This window comes from Takifugu flavidus, unplaced genomic scaffold, assembly GCF_003711565.1.
Source record: "Takifugu flavidus isolate HTHZ2018 unplaced genomic scaffold, ASM371156v2 ctg212, whole genome shotgun sequence".
NCBI lineage: Eukaryota > Metazoa > Chordata > Actinopteri > Tetraodontiformes > Tetraodontidae > Takifugu > Takifugu flavidus.
Window position 1 is genome coordinate 43593 of NW_026621885.1, and position 21391 is coordinate 64983.

Sequence of the window (21391 nt, forward strand, 5' to 3'; positions counted from 1 at the left end):
CTCCTCATCACCCTTCTCCTCTCCTCCTCATCCTCCTTCTCCTCATCACCTCCTCCTCCTCATCACACCCTTCTCCTCCTCATCACCCTTCTCCTCCTCCTCACCCTGCTTCTCCTCATCAACCCTCCTCATCACCTTTCTCCTCCTCATCACCCTTCTCCTCCTCCTCACCCCTGCTTCTCCTCATCACCCTCCTCCTCCTCATCACCCTTCTCCTCCTCCTCACCCTGCTTCTCCTCATCACCCTCCTCATCACCTTTCTCCTCCTCATCACCTTTCTCCTCCTCATCACCCTTCTCCTCCTCCTCCTCCTCCTCCTCCATCCTTCCAGCTCCTCAGCAGCGCGTCTGTTAGTGCGTCCACTCGACCAATCACAGGTCGCCTCTGGCAGGCGCAGACCCGCACGAGCCAATCAGCGAGCAGCAGGGGCGGGACATGTCACACCTCCACAGAAAATCTGTGTTGTCGCATAAACCGACGGACAGACAGACGGACGCGGACGCTTCGTCAGTGGCTCAGCAGCGCAGACCTCATCCCCGCAGGCTGAAGCATGTCGGCGGCCGCAGCACCTCCGCACAGCGACGGTGAGGACGAGGAGGAGTACCGGAGACCGTCCAAGAGGCTGAAAACAGCGGTCCGGCAGACGGAAGAAAGGGAGGAGGGGGAGGATGAGCTGGAGGAGGGGGAGGACTCGGACTCCGGGTCGCTTCCTGGAGAGGGAGAACCAGCCGTGGACCACCGGGCCCGTGGACCGGCAGCCAGTACCGCGGAGGGCGCAAGGTAAGGAGGGTGTCCATCAGGTTACCTCCCAGCAGCATCCGCGCATTTCTGTATTCATGTCTCCGAATAAGGCTTACGTCGAAGTTGTCTGGCGCGTGCGCGCGCGCGCGCGCGTCTGTTGCGTGCAGGTATTGCAGCTTCCTCCTACAGAGGGTTGCTGGGTGTTTTCACTTGCTCAATTCCAGCCTGCAGAAGGAACTCAGAGTGATGACTGGGCACTTTTCCGTATATTGTGAGTGAATATAAAGAAACTTTGCTCCTTATGAGCTGAAGGTGCGTCTGTAGGTGCTCTGAGGTTAGTTCCTAGTTCCTAGTTCCTAGTTCCTCATTCTTAGTCGCAGGTGGGGTGCTGCACCGTCCCTTCTTTGAGTCTGTGGTCACCCCCTTAGCTGCTCTCCAACAGGTTTGTGTGTTTCCAGAAGCCTCAACTCCTCATAGCCAGGTCACCACCTTCATACCCAGGTCACCACCTTCATACCCAGGTCACCAGCATCATACCCAGGTCACCACCTTCATACCCAGGTCACCACCTTCATACCCAGGTCACCAGCATCATAGCCAGGTCACCAACATCATAGCCAGGTCACCACATCATAGCCAGGTCACCACCTTCATACCCGGTCACCACCTTCATACCCAGGTCACCACCTTCATACCCAGGTCACCAACCTCATACCCAGGTCACCAACCTCATACCCAGGTCACCACCTTCATACCCAGGTCACCAACATCATACCCAGGTCACCAACATCATACCCAGGTCACCAGCATCATACCCAGGTCACCACCTTCATACCCAGGTCACCACCTTCATACCCAGGTCACCAACCTCATACCCAGTCACCAGCATCATAGCCAGGTCACCAACATCATACCCAGGTCACCAGCATCATACCCAGGTCACCACCTTCATACCCAGGTCACCAACCTCATACCCAGGTCACCACCTTCATAGCCAGGTCACCACCTTCATACCCAGGTCACCACCTTCATACCCAGGTCACCAGCATCATACCCAGGTCACCACCTTCATACCCAGGTCACCAACCTCATACCCAGGTCACCACCTTCATACCCAGGTCACCAACTAACCCTAACCTAACAGTGGAAACCTGAGAGGTTTCAGCCTGACACACGTGAGGAACCTTCTCCAATTCTTGACACATTTAAGCGTGAGCTCGTCCTCCACTAACGAAGCCCTCAGTGTCACTGATGTCGACCTTGAAGTTCCTGCACCAGGAACTTGGCAGCCTGACTTGGTTGTTACAGCCGGACTAGCTTTGGCCTACTAACGTTATCTCTCCTCAACGTGTTTCGCCAGCTGTTTGTTGAAGCCTCTGCAGCTTCGCAGCCTTGTGGTCGACTCACCGTTTAAGTCACCCAACGTCACGCCGACTCTGCTCCAGTCTCACTTCCTGTCTAAGCAGTTTAAACCTAAAAACGTTTCCTGTCTGACGTTTGGATTGAGACTTTGGAACCATAAATATACAAAACCCAATGCTACTAGCTGCGAGCTGTTGCACGAGGGCTACCTTCTCGCACGTGCTGCTGCTGTGGCCTCACGCCATATTTGGACTCGGGGAACGGCATCAGAAACAAGCTCACACGCGTTTCTCCGCCAACGCATTGTCGTAGATGTAACAGCTCACCAAAAGCTCCTCCTACCAGGACCAAAGAGTGATGGTACACGCTTTAAAAAGGTGCTCCTGGAGACCTATGAAATGAGGGTTCAAGGTCAGATCCAGGTCGGGGGTCACTCCAACATTCCTCCCAGACAAACTACAGAGATGATCCTGCAGTCAGGAGAACATCTGATCTGATCACAATCACCTCAGTTTGGTCTGAAGGAAGGAGAACAAGGAGGTCTGAGGTGGTCAGACTGTCTGTCTTTAAGAGCAACCTAAAGTTTGTCTGACTGTTCTGTTACCTCTGCCTTCATAGCACCTTCTCCAGCACCTTCTCCAGAACCATGGAGGTAAAAGGAAGGCTGGGTGTGGGTCTGTGGTTTCCATCTGGATAATGTGAGGGTTTTCCAGCAAGGCTCTGACTACTGTGAGCGAGGGGTTCACAGCTGTTGGACCTGAAGAACCTCCCATCCGGTTGTTCTTTTACCCTCAGGTCGATTTAAGTTGCCGACGGTAAACAGACGGCGTTGGTGTCATTGGCGGTTTCATTCCTGAGGAAACCCCGGCGTTCGATGTGACTGTGACAGCGGTGTGTGAGAGACCTTTGTGTGTGTTGCAGGACAATGATGGAGACTCCCACCGGATCTCTCCCAGCCCCGTGGTGCACGTCCGAGGTCTCTGTGAGGCTGTGGTGGAGGCAGACCTGATAGATGCTCTGGAGAAGTTTGGACCCATATGGTGAGACTGCGTCCGCCCGTCGGACCCCTTGTCTGAAGCTCTTATATGAGCTCTCATTTCTGTGTCGGGACCCTGGTCCACGAACGTCTGACTGAAGAAGTGAAGCCGTTTCTAGTGACCTCACTGAGGTGGAACCACAGCAATGGTTCCTCTGTACCTGAGCTGATGTTCCAGCCCTGAATGCTTCCGTTGGTGTCTTCTTAGTTATGTGATGATGATGCCCTTCAAGCGACAGGCCCTGGTCGAGTTCTCGGAGCTCCAGAGTGCTGATCGCTGCGTCTCCTGTGGAGCCAAGGAGCCCGTTTACATCGCAGGTACCACCTTGAGGAGTCTGTCGTCTGTACGTGCACACACCAACGTGCGTGTGTTCATCTGTTCACCAGGCCAGCAAGCGTACTTTAATTACTCGACATCCAAGAGGATCACCAGGCCCACCAACGCTGACAACCCCAACAGTGGAAACAAGGTCCTCCTCCTGTCCATACAGAACCCCCTCTATCCAATAACCACGGTAACCATGGCAACACTCGTTGATATGCATATGTTGATGACAAACCACATGCTGTCAGCCTCCCACTGCTACGCTAGCACCCGTACCGGACTCTCTGGAGTTTAACGGGTCACTTTTAGTCTCCCACAAAACTAAGTTGTTGTTGTTGTAATTTATGATTTGGTTTGATCCCTTTGCTCCAGGATGTTCTCTACACCGTGTGCAACCCCATCGGGAACGTCCTGAGGATCGTCATCTTTAAACGGAACGGAATCCAGGCAATGGTGGAGTATCCTGACCTGTGTGTGAGGGCGGAGGGAGGTGGGGGGAGGAGGGAGGTGGGGGGAGCTGGAAGGAGCTGGAGGAAGGTGGAGGGAGGTGGGGGAAGCTGGAGGAAGGTGGAGGAAGGTGGAGGATGGTGGAGGAAGGTGGAGGGAGGTGGAGGAAGTGGAGGGAGTTTGAGGGTGGTGGAGGGTGGAGGGAGGTTGGGGGGTGGAGGGAGGTGGGGTGAGGTGGAGGGAGGTGGGGGGAGGTGGAGGAAGGTGGAGGAAGCTGGGAGGAAGTGGAGAGAGGTGGAGGGAGGAGGGAGCTGGAGGGAGGTGGGGGAGGTGGGGGGAGGTGGAGGGAGGTGGGGGGAGGAGGGAGGTGGAGGAGGTGGAAAGGTGGAGGAAGCTGGAGGAAGGTGGGGGGAGGTGGAGGGATGTGGGGGGAGGTGGGGGGAGGTGGAGGAGGAGGGAGCTGGAGGGAGTGGGTGGAGCTGGAGGAGTTGGAGGAGGTGGAGGAAGGTGGAGGGAGGTGGAGGGAGCTGGGGGGAGGTGGAGGGAGCTGGGGGGAGCTGGAGGGAGCTGGATGAGGTGGAGGGAGGTGGGGGGAGGTGGAGGGAGTTGGGGGAGGTGGAGGAAGCTGGAGGAAGGTGGGGGGAGGTGGAGGGAGGTGGAGGGAGGTGGGGGAGGTGGAGGAGGAGGGGCTGGAGGAGGTGGGGGGAGGTGGAGGGAGGAGGGAAGTTGGGGGAGTGGAGGAGGAGGGAGCTGGAGGAGGTGGGGGGAGCTGGAGGAGTGGAGGGAGGTGGAGGGAGCTGGGGGGAGGTGGAGGGAGCTGGGGGGAGCTGGGGGGAGCTGGAGGAGGTGGAGGGAGGTGGGGGGAGGTGGAGGGAGGTGGAGGAAGGTGGAGGGAGCTGGGGGGAGCTGGAGGAGGTGGAGGGAGGTGGAGGGAGGTGGAGGGAGTGGGGGATGTGGAGGAAGGTGGAGGGCTGGGGAGGTGGAGGGAGCTGGAGAGGTGGAGGAGGTGGGGGGAGGTGGAGGGAGGTTTTGGGGGGAGGAGGAGGGGGGGGAGGTGGAGGAAGCTGAGGAAGGTGGGGGGAGGTGGAGGGAGGTGGGGGAGTGGAGGGAGGTGGGGGGGAGGTTGAGGAGGAGGGAGCTGGAGGGAGGTTGGTGGAGGTGGAAGGAGGTGAGGGGGGGAGGTGGCTGGCGGAGGGAGGTGTGGGGAGGTGGGGGGAATGTGTGGGGAAAAGGGTGGAGGGAGCTTGGGGGAGGAGGGAGGGTGGTGGGTGTGTGGAGGGACTGAGGGAGCTGTAGGGAGCTGGGGGGAGGTGGAGAGAGTGGGGGGAGCTGGAGGAGGTGGAGGCGGTGGAGGGAGGTGGAGGAGGTGTGGGGGAGGTGGAGGGAGGTGGAGGGAGCTGGAGGGAGCTGGGGGGAGGTGGAGGGAGGTGGGGAGGAGCTGAGGGAGGTGGGGGAGGTGGAGGGAGCTGGAGGTCTGGAGGAGGATGGAGGAGTGTGTCAGAGGTGGGGAAGGTGGAGGGAGGTGGAGGGAGCTGGAGGGAGCTGGAGGAGGATGGAGGAGGTGTCAGAGGTGGAGGAAGGTGGAGGGAGCGCTCTAGGGAGGTGGAGGGAGCTGGAGGGAGGTGGGGGGAGGTGAGGAAGCTGGGGGGAGGTGGAGGGAGCTGGGGGAAGATGGAGGGAGGTGGGAGGTGGAGGGAGCTGTGGGGAGGGGGGAGGTGAAGGAGGAGGGGAGGAGGTGTCAGAGGTGGAGGAGGTGGTTTCCTTGACTCTGGTCTCTGCAGGTTTGAGTCTGTTCATTGTGCTCAGAAGGCCAAAGCTGCCCTGAATGGAGCCGACATCTATGCTGGCTGCTGCACCCTGAAGATTGAGTACGCCAGGGTGAGTCCAGAACCACCGCAGGCCCACAGAACCCCTGCAGGCCCACAGAACCACCGCAGGCCCACAGAACCACCGCAGGCCCACAGAACCACGCAGGCCCACAGAACCACCGCAGGCCCACAGAACCACCGCAGGGCCACAGAACCCCTGCAGGCCCACAGAACCACCGCAGGCCCACAGAACCACCGCAGGCCCACAGAACCCCTGCAGGCCCACAGAACCACCGCAGGCCCACAGAACCACCGCAGGGCCACAGAACCACCGCAGGGCCACAGAAACCCTGCAGGCCCACAGAACCACTGCAGGCCCACAGAACCACCGCAGGCCCACAGAACCCCTGCAGGCCCCAGAACCACCGCAGGCCCACAGAACCACCGCAGGCCCACAGAACCCCTGCAGGCCCACAGAACCACCGCAGGCCCACAGAACCACCGCAGGCCCACAGAACCCCTGCAGGTGCTGGCAGGCAGAGAGACCTTTAGCACATCTTTATTTCTCTCCGGCCCCATCCTCAAACCCAGATCTCCGGCACCTCCTGCTGGGGCCCGGAGCGCCGGCGTTCTCTGTCCTGGCTTCAGGACAGGCTCTAACGAGGTGTCCCTCAGCCCCATTAACACGACCTGTTGGAACCCAGCAGCTCCCTTCTGGTCGGGGGGGCACCTGTACCTGGACAGAGCTTTGGTATCGGATCATGATAGACGGGGGTGAAGGTGGTGAGGACGACACCACAGCACTCTTGACTCTAGAGGCAACTTCACGCTGTCAAACCCCTCCAGTCCCTGGGCCCGGGCCCCTAGCCCCCGGCCCTCAGCCCCTGGCCCCCGGCCCTCAGTCCCTGGGCTCCGGCCCCCAGTCCCTGGCCCCTGGCCCCCAGTCCCTGGCCCCTGGCCCCTGGCCCCCGGCCCTCAGTCCCTGGGCCGGCCCCCAGTCCCTGGCCCCTGGCCCCAGTCCCTGGGCCCTGGCCCCTGGCCCCCAGTCCCTGGGCCCCGGCCCCTGGTCCCCAGTCCTGGCCCCTGGCTCCTGGCCCCCAGTCCCTGGGCCCTGGCCCCTAGTCCCTGGCCCCCGGCCCCTGGCCCCCGTCCTGGCCCCCGGCCCCTAGCAAAGGCCCAGGTCCCTCCAGAATCGGCACCATCGCCAACATCTTCCTTGGTCCGCTAACAGTTGCTGAACATGCCATTAAAACGTGGCGGTAGCGGCCCGACAGGCCCAGAACCGGCATGGAGCCCAGAATCCACTGGGCCCAGTCTGACCGATGCTGCCTGTGTTCCTACAGCCCACACGCCTGAATGTGATCAAGAACGACAACGAGAGTTGGGACTACACTAAACCGTACCTGGTCAGACGAGGTAGGACATCTCCGTTCCTCTCTTCTACACCACTAAGAACCCAACAGAAGCTGACGTGGGGTCAGTTCTGCAGTGATAGCTAATAATGTTGCTCCTCCGGCTACGGGCTGCTCACACGTAGCAACAGGTGAGATTAGCAGGTGGTGAGTGAAACGCTCACATTCATGTGATCATGTGACCACAATCTGATTCCCCCACCAACACAACCCCAACCTAACAGCAGAGCAGCATGCAGCTAGTGGGTGTAGCTCTATAACCAGGTCTGAGTAGCCTGGGAGGACAGCAGCAGCAGCAGTAGCAGCAGTAACAGTAGCCGTAGCAGCAGCAGTAGTAGCAGCAGCAGCAGCAGCAGCAGCAGTAGCAGCAGCAACAGTAGTAGCAGCAGCAGCAGCAGTAGCAGCAGCAACAGTAGTAGCAGCAGCAGTAGCAGCAGCAGCAGCAGCAGCAGCAGTAGCAGCAGTAGTAGTAGCAGTAGTAGCAGCAGCAGCAGCAGCAACAGTAGTAGCAGCAGCAGCAGTAGCAGCAGCAGCAGTAGTAGCAGCAGCAGCAGAAACAGTAGTAGCAGCAGCAGTAGCAGCAGCAGTAGCAACAGTAGTAGCAGCAGTAGCAGCAGTAGCAGCAGCAGCAGCAGCAGCAGTAGCAGCAGTAGTAGCAGCAGTAGCAGCAACAGTAGCAGCAGCAGCAGCAACAGTAGCAGTAGCAGCACCAACAGTAGCAGCAGTAGCAGCAGCAGCAGCAGCAGTAGCAGCAGCAGCAGCAACAGTAGACAGCAGCAGCAACAGTAGCAGCAGAGCAGCAGTAGCAGTAGCAGCAGCAGCAACAGTAGCAGCAGTAGTAGCAGCAGTAGTAGCAACAGTAGCAGCAGCAACAGTAGTAGCAGCAGTAGCAGTAGCAGCAGCAGCAAGCAGTAGCAGCAGTAGTAGCAGCAGCAGCAGCAACAATAGCAGCAGCAGCAGCAACAGTAGTAGCAGCAGTAGCAGCAGTAGCAGTAGCAACAGTAGCAGCAGCAACAGCAGTAGCAGCAGTAGCAGTAGCAGCAGCAGCAGCAACAGTAGCAGCAGCAACAGTAGCAGTAGCAGCAGCAGTAGTAGCAGTAGCAGCAGTAGTAGTAGCAGCAGCAAACAGTAGCAGCAGCAAACAGTAGCCGTAGCAGCAGCAGCAACAGTAGCAGCAGTAACAGTAGCCGTAGCAGAGCAGCAGTAGCAGCACCAACAGTAGCAGTAGCAGCAGCAGTAGTAGCAGTAGCAGCAGTAGTAGTAGCAGCAGCAGCAACAGTAGCAGCAGCAACAGTAGCCGTAGCAGCAGCAGCAACAGTAGCAGTAGCAGCACCAACAGTAGCAGCAGCAGCAGTAGTAGTACCGGTACTACTACTGTTACTGCTGCTGCTGCTACTGTTGCTACTGTTGCTACTGTTGCTGTTGCTGCTACTGCTACTGTTGCTGCTGCTGCTACGGTACTGTTGCTGCTGCTACTGTTGCTGCTGCTGCTACTACTACTGCTGCTACTGTTGCTGCTACTACTGCTGCTGCTACTGCTACTGCTGCTACTACTGCTGCTACTGTTGTGCTGCTACTGTTGTGCTGCTGCTACTACTACTGCTGCTACTGCTACTACTGCTGCTGCTACTGCTACTGTTGCTGCTACTGCTGCTACTGTTGCTGCTGCTACTGTTGCTGCTACTACTGCTGCTACTACTGCTGCTGCTGTTGCTACTGCTACTGTTGCTGCTACTGCGCTACTGCTACTACTGCTGCTGCTGCTGCTACTGCTGCTGCTGCTACTGTGCTGCTGATGCTACTGTTGCTGCTACTGCTGCTACTGCTGCTGCTACTGCTGCTGCTACTGCTGCTATGCTTGCTGCTGCTACTGCTGCTGCTACTGCTGCTACTGCTACTATGCTGCTGCTACTGCTGCTGCTACTGCTGCTATACTACTGCTACTGCTGCTACTGCTGCTGCTGCTGCTGCTGCTACTACTACTGCTGCTGCTGCTGACTACTGCTGCTACTGGTGCTGTGCTGCTGCTGCTGCTGCTGCTACTGCTGCTACTGCTGCTACTATACTGTTGCTGCTGCTACTGCTGCTGCTACTGCTGCTACTGCTACTGATACTGCTACTGCTGTGCTGCTTACTGCTGCGCTACTGCTGCTACTGCTGCTACTGCTGCTGCTGCTGCTGCTACTACTGCTGCTACTGCTGCTGCTACTGCTGCTGCTATGCTGCTACTGCTGCTACTACTGTTGCTGCTGCTGCACTACTGCTGCTGCTACTGCTGCTGCTACTGCTGCTACTGCTGCTACTACTGTGCTGCTGCTGCTGCTACTGCTGCTGCTACTGCTGCTACTGCTGCTACTGCTACTATGCTGCTGCTACTGCTACTGCTGCTACTGCTGCTGCTGCTGCTGCTGCTACTACTGCTGCTACTGCTGCTGCTACTGTTGCTGCTGCTGCTGCTACTGCTGCTGCTACTGTTGACGCAGCATCAGACACATCTGGGGAAACAGCGCAGCACATACTGCCATCAATCAGCGCTGGTGAACAGCCTGGACTGCAGACCTCTCTCCCACCAAGACTCTCGCACTCCTGCTTCAGCATCTTCAGTCTCCTCTACCACGCACGGTGTCACGGCCTCATGGCCTCATGGCCTCATGGGCCCCATGGGCCTCATGGCCCCATGGCCTCATGGCCCCCGTGGGCCCCATGGCCCCATGGGCCTCATGGCCCCATGGGCCTCATGGGCCCCGTGGGCCCCATGGCCCCCGTGGGCCTCATGGGCCCCGTGGGCCCCATGGCCCCATGGGCCTCATGGCCTCATGGCCTCACGGGCCTCATGGGCCTCATGGCCTCACGGGCCTCATGGGCCTCATGGGCCCCATGGGCCTCATGGCCCCATGGGGCTCATGGCCTCATGGCCTCATGGCCTCATGGGCCTCATGGCCTCATGGCCCCATGGGCCCCATGGGCCTCATGGCCCCATGGGGCTCATGGCCTCATGGCTCATGGGCTCATGGCCTCATGGCCCCATGGGCCCCATGGGCCTCATGGCCCTGCACCTGGGAAACACTGAGGGACAGAGACAGTAGCGCAGAGCCGTGGACCGCAGGCTGACCATGCACAGCAGCTCTCTTCCATCTTCACCCCGTGCAGCACAGAGAGGAGGAGAGCGGCACCTCTGACCACCATGCAGCTGCTTCTTCAACATGCCCAGGAGCCCCAGCCCCCCCGCCTGCAGGACCCCACTCACATCTTCTCCAGTCCCACTGACTCACAGTTGAAGGAGTCTTGCAGGTTGAGGTCTGGTCCACACAGTCCACCAGAGGAGCATCCTGCTGCTGGGGCACCTTCTGCTCCTGCTGGGGGCACCTCTGCCTCCTGCTGGGGCACCTTCTGCCTCCTGCTGGGGCACCTTCTGCCTCCTGCTGCCTTGGATCAAAGGTTCTGATTGGGAGCATGTGGACCTTTAATCTGGTGGACCAGACGTCAAAACCTGCAGGGCTCCTGCTGTCAGGTCTGCTTTCATCTGTGATTGTTGCCCACAATATCACACACACACATAGACCTACACACACACACACACATAGACCTACACACACACACAAAACACAACACAGAACTAAACACACACAACACACATAGACCTAAAAAACACACACACATAGACCTACAAACACAACATAGAACCTACACACACACACACACACAAAGACCTACACACAATACACCTACAACACACACACACACCTAGACCTACACACAAAACACAAACACACCGACTACCCACAAACACACACACCACACACAACATAGACCTACAACACACCACACACACAAAACCAGAACACAAACACACAAATAGAACAGACACACACACAACACCAATAGACACACACACACACATCAGAAAATAGAACACAACACACACAACACACACATAGACACACGCATACACATACACACACATAAACCTACACACCACACACACACACATCGAACCTACACACGACACACACACACCACACGAATACACACACAACAAAACACCACACAAATAGACATAAACAAAAACCACACACACAGACACCTACAAAAACATACAACCATACACAAACAACACACACACATAGACCTACACACGCACAACACCACACACAAGACCTACACACACACACACACACACACACACACAACACATAGACCTACACACACACACACATAGACCTACACACGCACACATAGACCTACACACGCACACACACACACAGACCTACACACACACAACATAGACCTACACACACATACACATACACACACACACACACATAGACCTACACACACACACATAGACCTACACACACACACCAACACACATAGGACCTACACACACACACATAGACCTACACACACACACCAAGACCTACACACACCACACACACACACACACATAGACCTACACACACACACACACATACACCTACACACACACACACACATAGACCTACACACGCACACACACACACAGACCTACACACACACACACACACACACACACATAGATCGACACACACAACACACACACATAGACCTACACACACACACACACACACATAGATCTACACACACACACACACACACATAGACCTACACACACACACACACACACACACACACAGAGACCTACACACACATACACACATTCATACATACACACACACACACACACATAGACCTACACACACATACACACACACATACATACACACACACACACACACACACATCGTTTTCGGGAATGTTTTTTTCCAAACTCAGTCATGATGAACTATTGATGAGATGTTGAATTGTTTTGTGATGGACCGTATGGGCCCGGATATAAGACGACCTGATTATGAGACGTCCCCCTCTTTTTCAAGACTCAAGTTTGAAAAAACTGTTATCTCTTCTATTTTCTTCTCTTTTCTCTTTTTTATTTTTCTTCTTCGTGACAGGGGTTCGCTTTGGCCTGGGGAGTTAAGTTCAGCATTCGCTTTAAAGCTATCTGGCGCCATCTAGCGTTGGGAATGGGTCTGACGTCTAGACCCCGAATGTAAGACGACCCCCACTTTTTCAGTCTTATTTCAAAGCAGAAAACACCGTCTTATATTCGGGCCAATACTGTAATTCTCATTTATGTCATATATCTCATACATGTTCCAGCATGTTAAGGGTTCGGGATTCTTTTGACCCTCCTCTGTCAGAGGACATCAGTGGTTCCTGCAGCAGGTCCAGCAGCAGGTCCAGCAGCAGGTCCTGCAGCAGGTCCTGCAGCAGGTCCGGCAGCAGGTCCTGCAGCAGGTCCTGCAGCAGGTCCTGCTCGTGTGCAGGTTAACACTTGTGATGGTTCCTAAGGGGACCCGCTGAGCTGGTTCCAACCTCTGATGTGAAGTGGTCTGCAGCCTGTACTGGTCTGACTGGAGGCACGCTGCTGCTCTACACCTCCAGTTTGTTGGCTGAAGCCGTGGCGCTGCAGAGCAGCATTGCTGCGCTCTGGCCTCCACAAGCTGCTGCTGTGTGGCGTCAGCGTGTCTCCGGTGGGCAGCAGCACCGTGAGCCGCCTGTGGACGGGCCACAGGCTGAAGGGCGCCGTGTGCCGCCTGTGGACGGGCCACAGGCTGAACGGGGCCGTGTGCCGCCTGTGGACGGCCACAGGCTGAACGGCGCCGTGAGCCGCCTGTGGACGGGCCACAGGCTGCAGGGCGCCGTGAGCCGCCTGTGGACGGGCCACAGGCTGCAGGGCGCCGTGTGCCGCCTGTGGACGGGCCACAGGCTGCAGGGCGCCGTGTGCCGCCTGTGGACGGGCCACAGCTGAACGGCGCCGTGTGCCGCCTGTGGACGGGCCACAGGCTGCAGGGCGCCGTGTGCCGCCTGTGGACGGCCACAGGCTGAACGGCGCCGTGAGCCGCCTGTGGACGGGCCACAGGCTGAACGGCGCCGTGAGCCGCCTGTGGACGGGCCACAGGCTGCAGGGCGCCGTGAGCCGCCTGTGGACGGGCCACAGGCTGCAGGGCGCCGTGTGCCGCCTGTGGACGGGCCACAGGCTGCAGGGCGCCGTGTGCCGCCTGTGGACGGGCCACAGGCTGCAGGGCGCCGTGTGCCGCCTGTGGACGGGCCACAGGCTGAACGGCGCCGTGAGCCGCCTGTGGACGGGCCACAGGCTGAACGGCGCCGTGAGCCGCCTGTGGACGGGCGCGCTGTGCTGTGTGTTGATGTGATGGTAATGTTTCACTGTTATGATGGTGATGTAATGCAGGTTGATGTTCTTACGTGCTGAAGGAGAACAAAAGGCAAAGGTTGATGCGCCACAGGTACTGTGTCTCATATCTCCTGACACTCCACCACCTCCATCCCCACCACTAATTCTACAATGTAGGTTTTTTTTTTGATAAAGTGGTTTGTAAAACCACCGATTGTCACAGTCCAATGGTTTGCTAGTCATTTCCTCATCGTTAGCTTCCTCTCTTCATGCTCTGCTGGTGGACTGTAGCGTTTCTTTGACTCATTTGAAAGGAAGAACAACTCCATTATGGATCATAACGTGCACGTCACGTGCACGTTGCCATGCTGAAGGAGAGTCTCAGTTTTGAGGCCTCCCATATTTTCTGTAATTTGAGAGAAATCTGCTGTCAGAAGAGCTGAAGAAGCTGCTCGTGTGGCAAACGTGAAGGTCCAAAACTTGTAAAAGGGTTCTTAAAGCAGGAGAGGAGGTTGGAGGAAAGAGCAGCAGCGTTGGTCGCTGGAGACGTAACCACGGCAACAGCTTCTTCAGCTCTTCGGGAGAACGCCATCATGGAAGTGTCTGTTTTATTGTATTGATCACACACGTCTCTAAAGTGATGCTAACCAAGCTAACAGATAGATGAAAACCTGTTTGGAAGAGAAACTCCATGACAGGAGAGTTTTTTATGATTGTCTTTGATTTGATGGTTTGTTTGTTGGACAAAAACACTTTGGAATCCAAACTATCATTTTTTACAGTGTTCTGACCAGAGAAACAGGGAACACCCACACAAACATCCAGCTACATCATCTCAGAGGGAACACGGAGCAGCCAGAGCACCTCCAGGCAGGAGCTCCTGCCTGGAGGTGCTCTGCCTGGAGGCTCCTGCCTGGAGCTCCTGCCTGGAGGCTCCTGCCTGCAGGCTCCTGCCTGGAGCTCCTGCCTGGAGGTGCTCTGGCTGCTCTGTCACCAGGTCCAGTCTTCAGCATCGAACCGCTGCAGACCACAGTTACCTAAGACCTGTCCCTGTCCCTGTCCCTGTCCCTGTCCCTGTCCCTGTCCCTGTCCCTGTCCCTGTCCCTGTGTGTGTGTTCAGACCGTGGTAAAGGGAGGCAAAGACAAGCCATTCTGGGAGAACATCCATCGTCCTACAGTGAAAACGGATACGGTGAGATGGGCCTTCAGGATGTGGGTTCATTAGGACCCTCAAGCTTGTCCAGATTGTTGCTTTTGATGAGTGTCTCCCTGATTCCTGACCACTGTCTTCAACTGTGCGCTGCCCCAGGTCCACCCTGCCCCCTGCTGCCTCTGCCCAGTAACACCAGGTACAAGCTGGCCTCCTTGGACGTTCCCGACATGGTGTCCTACCCTCTGCCCCAGTCTTCGTCCTATTCTTACTCTGGACACATACCCAGCTCCGTTGCCATGGTGAGTGGCCTCCATCCATCCAAGATGAACTGCACCCGCATCTTCAACCTCTTCTGCCTTTATGGAAACATTGAGAAGGTAACTGTGTGTGTGTGTGTGTGTGTGTGTGTGTGTGTGGTGTGTGTGTGTGTGTGTGTGTGTGTGTGTGTGTGTGTGTGTGTGTGTGTCCACATTCTACTACCAAAATGTCCTCACTTTGTTATGACTATTTGAGTGTTCAGACCTGGTGACGGTCAGGGCTACGTCAGGGGTCAGGGGTCAGGGGTCAGGGGTCCGCCTTTCTCACGTAAACCTGTACAGCGACATTAACTGGGCTGCTTTCCCGTGTTGGCAGGTGAAGTTTATGAAGAGCGTTCCTGGTACGGCGCTGGTGGAGATGGGAGACGAGTACGCTGTGGACAGAGCCATCACACACCTGAACAGCATCAAGGTGTTCGGCAAGAGGCTCAACGTGTGGTAGGACACACACACACACACACAACACACACACACACACACACGCTTCAGGTCAGCTCGATACACCACCCCTGACATGAGTCTGGATCTCGTACCCTCGTTCAGACCCTGGACAGAGACAGACGGCATGACGGAGGTGTTCCACAGTGACACAGGTGTTCCACAGGTGTCCCGCCCCCAGCGAGGCCAGCTGCATGGTCTCCTGTGAGCAGATGCCTCCGTCCCCAGACATGAACAGACAGCTCACATTTAGACACGGTCTCAGCATGGCCTCAGGTCTGGTGATGGGGGGCTGTAGGCAGCGGCCAGAGCCAGGCTGCTTGCAGGAGAAGGGTAGAAGACTGTTTCCGGGGCAACAGCCTGAGCTTGTTGGGCGGCAGCTTTATGAACTGAGAGTTACTTTAATCACTTAATTCAGGTAATATTAGTCTTTTCTCAATGTTGAGTGAGAAGTGGCAGCTCTAAGCTGATCTCAGGGGGAGCTTGAGAGGTTGGGACCGTAGAACCGACAGCTTTTATTGGCTTTTCTTGTGTCCAGCGTCTCCAAGCAGCATGCAGTCATTCCCAGTCAGGTGTTCGAGCTGGACGATGGAAGCAGTAGCTATAAGGACTTCGCCATGACCAGGAACAACCGCTTCAGCAGTGCTGGCCAGGCCTCCAAGAACATAATCCAGCCTCCATCGGCCGTGCTGCACTACTACAACGTTCCTCCGTGCATATCACAGGAGCAGTTACTCAGGGTGGCTACCTTTCACTTATTAATGCTCATACGGTGGTGGCACTTCAGGACTGGTGGGGCTAGGCTTGGCCTTAGGGGCAGGGGCTAGGGTTAGGGTTAGGGTTGGCCTTAGGAGTAGGGGTTAGGGTTGGCCTTAGGAGCAGGGGCTAGGGTTAGGGTTAGGGTTGGCCTTAGGGGCAGGGGTTAGGGTTGGCCTTAGGAGCAGGGGCTAGGGTTAGGGTTAGGCTTGGCCTTAGGGGCAGGGGTTAGGGTTAGGGTTAGGGTTGGCCTTAGGAGCAGGGGCTAGGGTTAGGGTTAGGGTTGGCCTTAGGGGCAGGGGTTAGGGTTAGGGTTGGCCTAGGGGCAGGGGTTAGGGTTAGGTTAGGGTTAGGGTTGGGTTGGCCTTAGGAGCAGGGGTTTGGGTTGGCCTTAGGAGCAGGGGTTAGGGTTGGCCTTAGGAGCAGGGGGTTAGGTTAGGGTTAGGGTTGGCCTTAGGAGTAGGGGTTAGGGTTAGGGTTAGGGTTGGCCTTAGGGGCAGGGGTAGGGTTGGCCTTAGGGGCAGGGGTTAGGGTTGGCCTTAGGAGCAGGGGTTAGGGTTAGGGTTAGGGTTGGCCTTAGGGGCAGGGGTTAGGGTTGGCCTTAGGGGCAGGGGTTAGGGTTAGGGTTAGGGTTGGCCTTAGGGGCAGGGGTTAGGGTTAGGGTTAGGGTTGGCCTTAGGAGCAGGGGTTAGGGTTAGGGTTAGGGTTGGCCTTAGGGGCAGGGGTTAGGTTGGCCTTAGGGGCAGGGGTTAGGGTTAGGGTTAGGGTTGGCCTTAGGGGCAGGGGTTAGGTTAGGGTTGGCCTTAGGGGCAGGGGTTAGGGTTAGGGTTAGGGTTAGGGTTGGCCTTAGGAGCAGGGGTTAGGGTTAGGGTTGGCCTTAGGAGCCGGTGCTGCTGTAGGAGGAGCAGATGTGGACACCAGTCCACGCGTCCACTTCCTGACCTGCTGAAACGATGGTGATATATCTGCTGTTGTTTTTCAGCTGTGCACGGAGCACGACGTGCCTGGATTTGTCAAATTCAAGATGTTTGATGCTAAACGTAAGTGAAGATTAATATCCGATTCTTTCTGATGATGGTTTCCATCTGCAGACGTAGACAGTGGATGTGTTGATCTGTCGCCTGTCCTGTGCTTTCATCTTTCTTCCTCTCCTAAATTCCCTTTTATCTCTCAGCCTCCTCTAAAACCATCTCTGGCTTGTTGGAGTTTGACAGTAAGACTGAAGCTGTGGAAGTTCTCACTGTGCTCAACCATTACCAGATCAGGATACCCAGTAAGTTCCAGTAGCAACACTCCAGTCTTCTCTGTTCACAACAGTTCGCACCTGTTCACACCTGTTCACACCGATTCACACCTGTTCACACCTGTTCACACTTGTCCACACCAGTTCACACCGGTTCACACCTGTTCACACGTGTCCACACCGGTTCACACCAGTTCACACCTGTTCACACGTGTCCACACCGGTTCACACCTGTTCACACCTGTTCACACCTGTTCACACCGATTCACACCTGTTCACACCTGTTCACAATGATTCACACCTGTTCACACACCTGTTCACACTTGTCCACACCAGTTCACACCTGTTCACACTTGTCCACACCTGTTCACACCAATTCACACTTGTTCACACCAGTTCACACCTGTTCACACTGTTCACACTTGTCCACACCACTTCACACCAGTTCACACCTGTTCACACTTGTCCACACCTGTTCACACCAGTTCACACTTGTCCACACCTGTTCACACCTGTTCACACCTGTTCACACTTGTTCACACCAGTTCACACTTGTCCACACCTGTTCACACCTGTTCACACACCTGTTCACACCTGTTCACACTTGTCCACACCTGTTCACACCTGTTCACACTGTTCACACTTGTTCACACTTGTCCACACCTGTTCACACCTGTTCACACCTGTTCACACTTGTTCACACCAGTTCACACCAGTTCACACCTGTTCACGCCTATTCACGCCTGTTCACACCTGTTCACGCCTGTTCACACCTGTTCACACCAGTTCACAGCTTTATAAAATCTATATATCTTTATGATCTGGTAGATTTTCGGCAGACAGACAGACACACACACACACAACACACACACACACACACACACACCACACACACACACACACACACACACACACACACACACACACAGGTGTGGAGGCAGTTTTATAAGCAGGTTTAAATTAGAGGTCTCCAGAGGAGCTTTAGCCTTTGTGTGTTAGATGCACCTCAGTGTCTCTTCTGCCAAGAACCAGGAACCAGCTTCTGCTGCTGGACTCACAAGCTCAGAGGTTTGTTTGAAGGGTTGGAAAAGGTTGGAGAAGCTGGAGGGGTAGGAGAACATCAGTGCCTGAGGGTTCTGCTGCATCTGTCCCATTATTTTCTTCTGTGTTCTCTGCTCTCAGATGGATCCAACCCGTACACACTGAAGTTGTGTTTCTCCACCTCATCTCACTTGTAGTGCTTTGATGAGATCTTCCTCAGGTCACCAGAGACACGTATGTAGGAGACAATCTGCCATTCGTGATGTCACATCTGGAGGTTTCTCATGTTTTGACCTTATTGTTTAAGCTACTGTAAATACTGTGCATCTGTAGTTAATGTGGATTCCAACGCTCTGATTTAGTCATTTGTGTGAGATGAAAAGACATCAAAGCATATCATTGATGATTATCAGGAAGCTGCTTGTTCCTGATGATCTTTTTCATCATTGTGTTGGTAATGAAAGTAGAGCAAAATGACAAGAAGGCAAAAGTACTTTACACAGCAAATAACTCATCCTAGCAGGAGCAGAGGGGAATATGATCACACGGGTTTCAAACCACGCATTAAAACCACATTATTGCTGACACAAAGTTAATAAAATGGTTTCAGACTATGTTCTCACATTGGAATCATGTGACCTGACACCAGATCAGGACGAGTGCTCCATGATTTATGCTAAAGACTCGTTATTGAAGGACGTGGACATTTTTGCAGGCCTGGGCTGAGGCTGGAACCGAGACTAGAAGAACGGTCACAGGGCCAGTAAAGGTGCCCCACAGATGGTGCAGGCTCTGGGGTCGGGTCAGCAGAAGGTCCTGTAGGAGTACAGGAGAACCACCAATGCTCACTAATATCCTGAGGATCATCTGACTCAGTCTGCAGAGACCCAGGACCTGGAGGAGGTTTATTTTCTGGCTACGACCCCAAACAGTTAAAAGAAATGGTTCTCTCTCACACACACACACACACACACACATGCGCACACACACACACACACACCACACACACACACACACACACACACACACACACACACACACCCCTGACCTGAAGGGGCTGAATATTTATGCCAACACTTATTCTAATTTCAGTCTTTTTTCATTAATTATCGTGCTTTTTCCCAAATCTAAATCCAAATTGTATCAACCATTGTGAATAAAAGTAACAAACAGGGGAAACATTATAATTACTTATGGTGACCATGGTGGCTATTACTGGCTAATAACCTATGACTGGTTTATAACTGTAGACTATAACTGGTTTATAACTGTAGACTATAACTGGTTTATAACTGTAGGCTATGACTGGTTTATAACTGTAGGCTATGACTGGTTTATAACTGTAGACTATGACTGGTTTATAACTGTAGACTATAACTGGTTTATAACTGTAGACTATGACTGGTTTATAACTGTAAGCTATGACTGGTTTATAACTGTAGGCTATGACTGTAGACTATAACTGGTTTATAACTGTAGGCTATGACTGTAGACTATAACTGGTTTATAACTGTAAGCTATGACTGGTTTATAACTGTAGACTATGACTGGTTTATAACTGTAGGCTATGACTGGTTTATAACTGTAGGCTATAACTGGTTTATAACTGTAGGCTATAATTGGTTTATAACTGTAGACTATAACTGGCTTATAACTGTAGGCTATAACTGCTTTATAACTGTAGACTATAATTGGTTTATAACTGTAGACTATAACTGGCTTATAACTGTAGGCTATAACTGGTTTATAACTGTAGACTATGACTGGTTTATAACTGGCGGCTATGACAGTTATAAACTAGTCATAACCTACTGTGTTGGTTTTGATGAGATTTAATTGCCCTAGTTTACCACCAGACCCTAATATGTGGCATTAATTTACCAAAGATGTTTTCTCAAGCACATAAAAGTGAAAACTGACAGAAAGGAGAACTTTAAAAGAGTCGTTCAGGTTGTGTTTTGGGTTTCTCACCACACCCGCCTTCTGCTGGCTGCCTGCGGTCACTTCCTGTCATTGGTCAATCCTGTTGTATTTAAATGAAACGGAATCTCTTTATAAAATGAGAATTTTCAGGTGATGATGTGATATTAGAACTGTGGCTCTGTTTGCAGTAGCCTGTTAATCGTGATACTCATTATAATCGGTGTTTATTGGGCGTCTAGTAAAAGTGATCTGACCGTCTCACTAGAAGTGTGTCTGTCTCCAACAAGCCTGAAGCCCTTTGCTTTGTGTTGGCACTAGTGTTTGCTTAATGCTTGTAAGGCCTCTTATTGGTCTCTTTGCAGAGCCTCAATGTTGCCTTCAGGAGCAGTCCAGCCTTCTGGTGTATGCAGGTCTAAATGGGGGGTCTTGGTAGGATCAAGGGGACTAATGATATATTTATGCTAAGTTTCGTAGCTTGGATTTTCCCTGAAAGCTCCCTTTTGCTTTAATGTTTTACAGCATAAATGCTGTCAGGAAGGATTGGTTTGTTGGTGATATTGGTCTCCAGAGCTACAGCTGGTTCTGAAAGAGACAGGAGCCATAATTTAATTATGTCATACTTAACAAAATAACTTATGCATCACTACTTTATATAGTGTAAAATATACATAATGGTTTTGAGCGCCACATTATAAAATGATGTTTGCTTCACATATTTTAACAGAAATACATGTTTGGCTAATATATTTTAGAAATGAATGGATTTTAAAGCTTTTGTGCATATGTGGGATATATGTATCTGCACATAAGAGCATCGGGGAGTCGTGAAGCACAGTGACAGAAGCTTTTCCCTTCTTACTCCTGGATTATGAAAAGGCTTTAAAATGTCCTCGTTAATAAAAGGTGGTGAAATACTGCTGATTTAGATGGTGAATCTCACTATGTTTTGAAGGTTTATTCAATTTTTGTGTCTGGAATGTTGAAAAATGAGGAATCAAGTTCTGCTGTTTTTATTTCTGCTCTCACAAACACTTTAATGACAGATCTAGAAATGTTCCTGTAACAGGCGACACATACATACAAATCTACTGAAATTATTTAAATGTTGAAATGCAATAAAAGCATCATCTCTGCTCAGAACGGTCTGACCATTCTTG

General features: G+C 53.8%; 1 protein-coding gene and 1 long non-coding RNA gene across 2 annotated transcripts; both read left to right on the forward strand.

Moving 5' to 3' along the window:
• The first annotated feature begins 433 nt into the window (after positions 1–433).
• Positions 434–21374, forward strand: LOC130519808 (heterogeneous nuclear ribonucleoprotein L-like). The gene is given in 15 exon segments (XM_057023395.1): positions 434–743; positions 746–780; positions 3025–3143; positions 3348–3457; positions 3527–3654; positions 3837–3922; positions 5693–5789; positions 7063–7135; positions 14484–14555; positions 14673–14893; positions 15150–15271; positions 15810–16011; positions 17010–17067; positions 17202–17300; positions 18453–21374. Coding segments are annotated over 15 exon segments (1671 nt in total). The 5' UTR covers positions 434–550; the 3' UTR covers positions 18509–21374.
• Positions 11327–14251, forward strand: LOC130519810 (uncharacterized). Its single transcript, XR_008948479.1, has 3 exons — positions 11327–12217; positions 13421–13475; positions 14146–14251. It is a non-coding gene; the product is annotated as an uncharacterized LOC130519810 (long non-coding RNA).
• Positions 21375–21391: the final 17 nt, after the last annotated feature.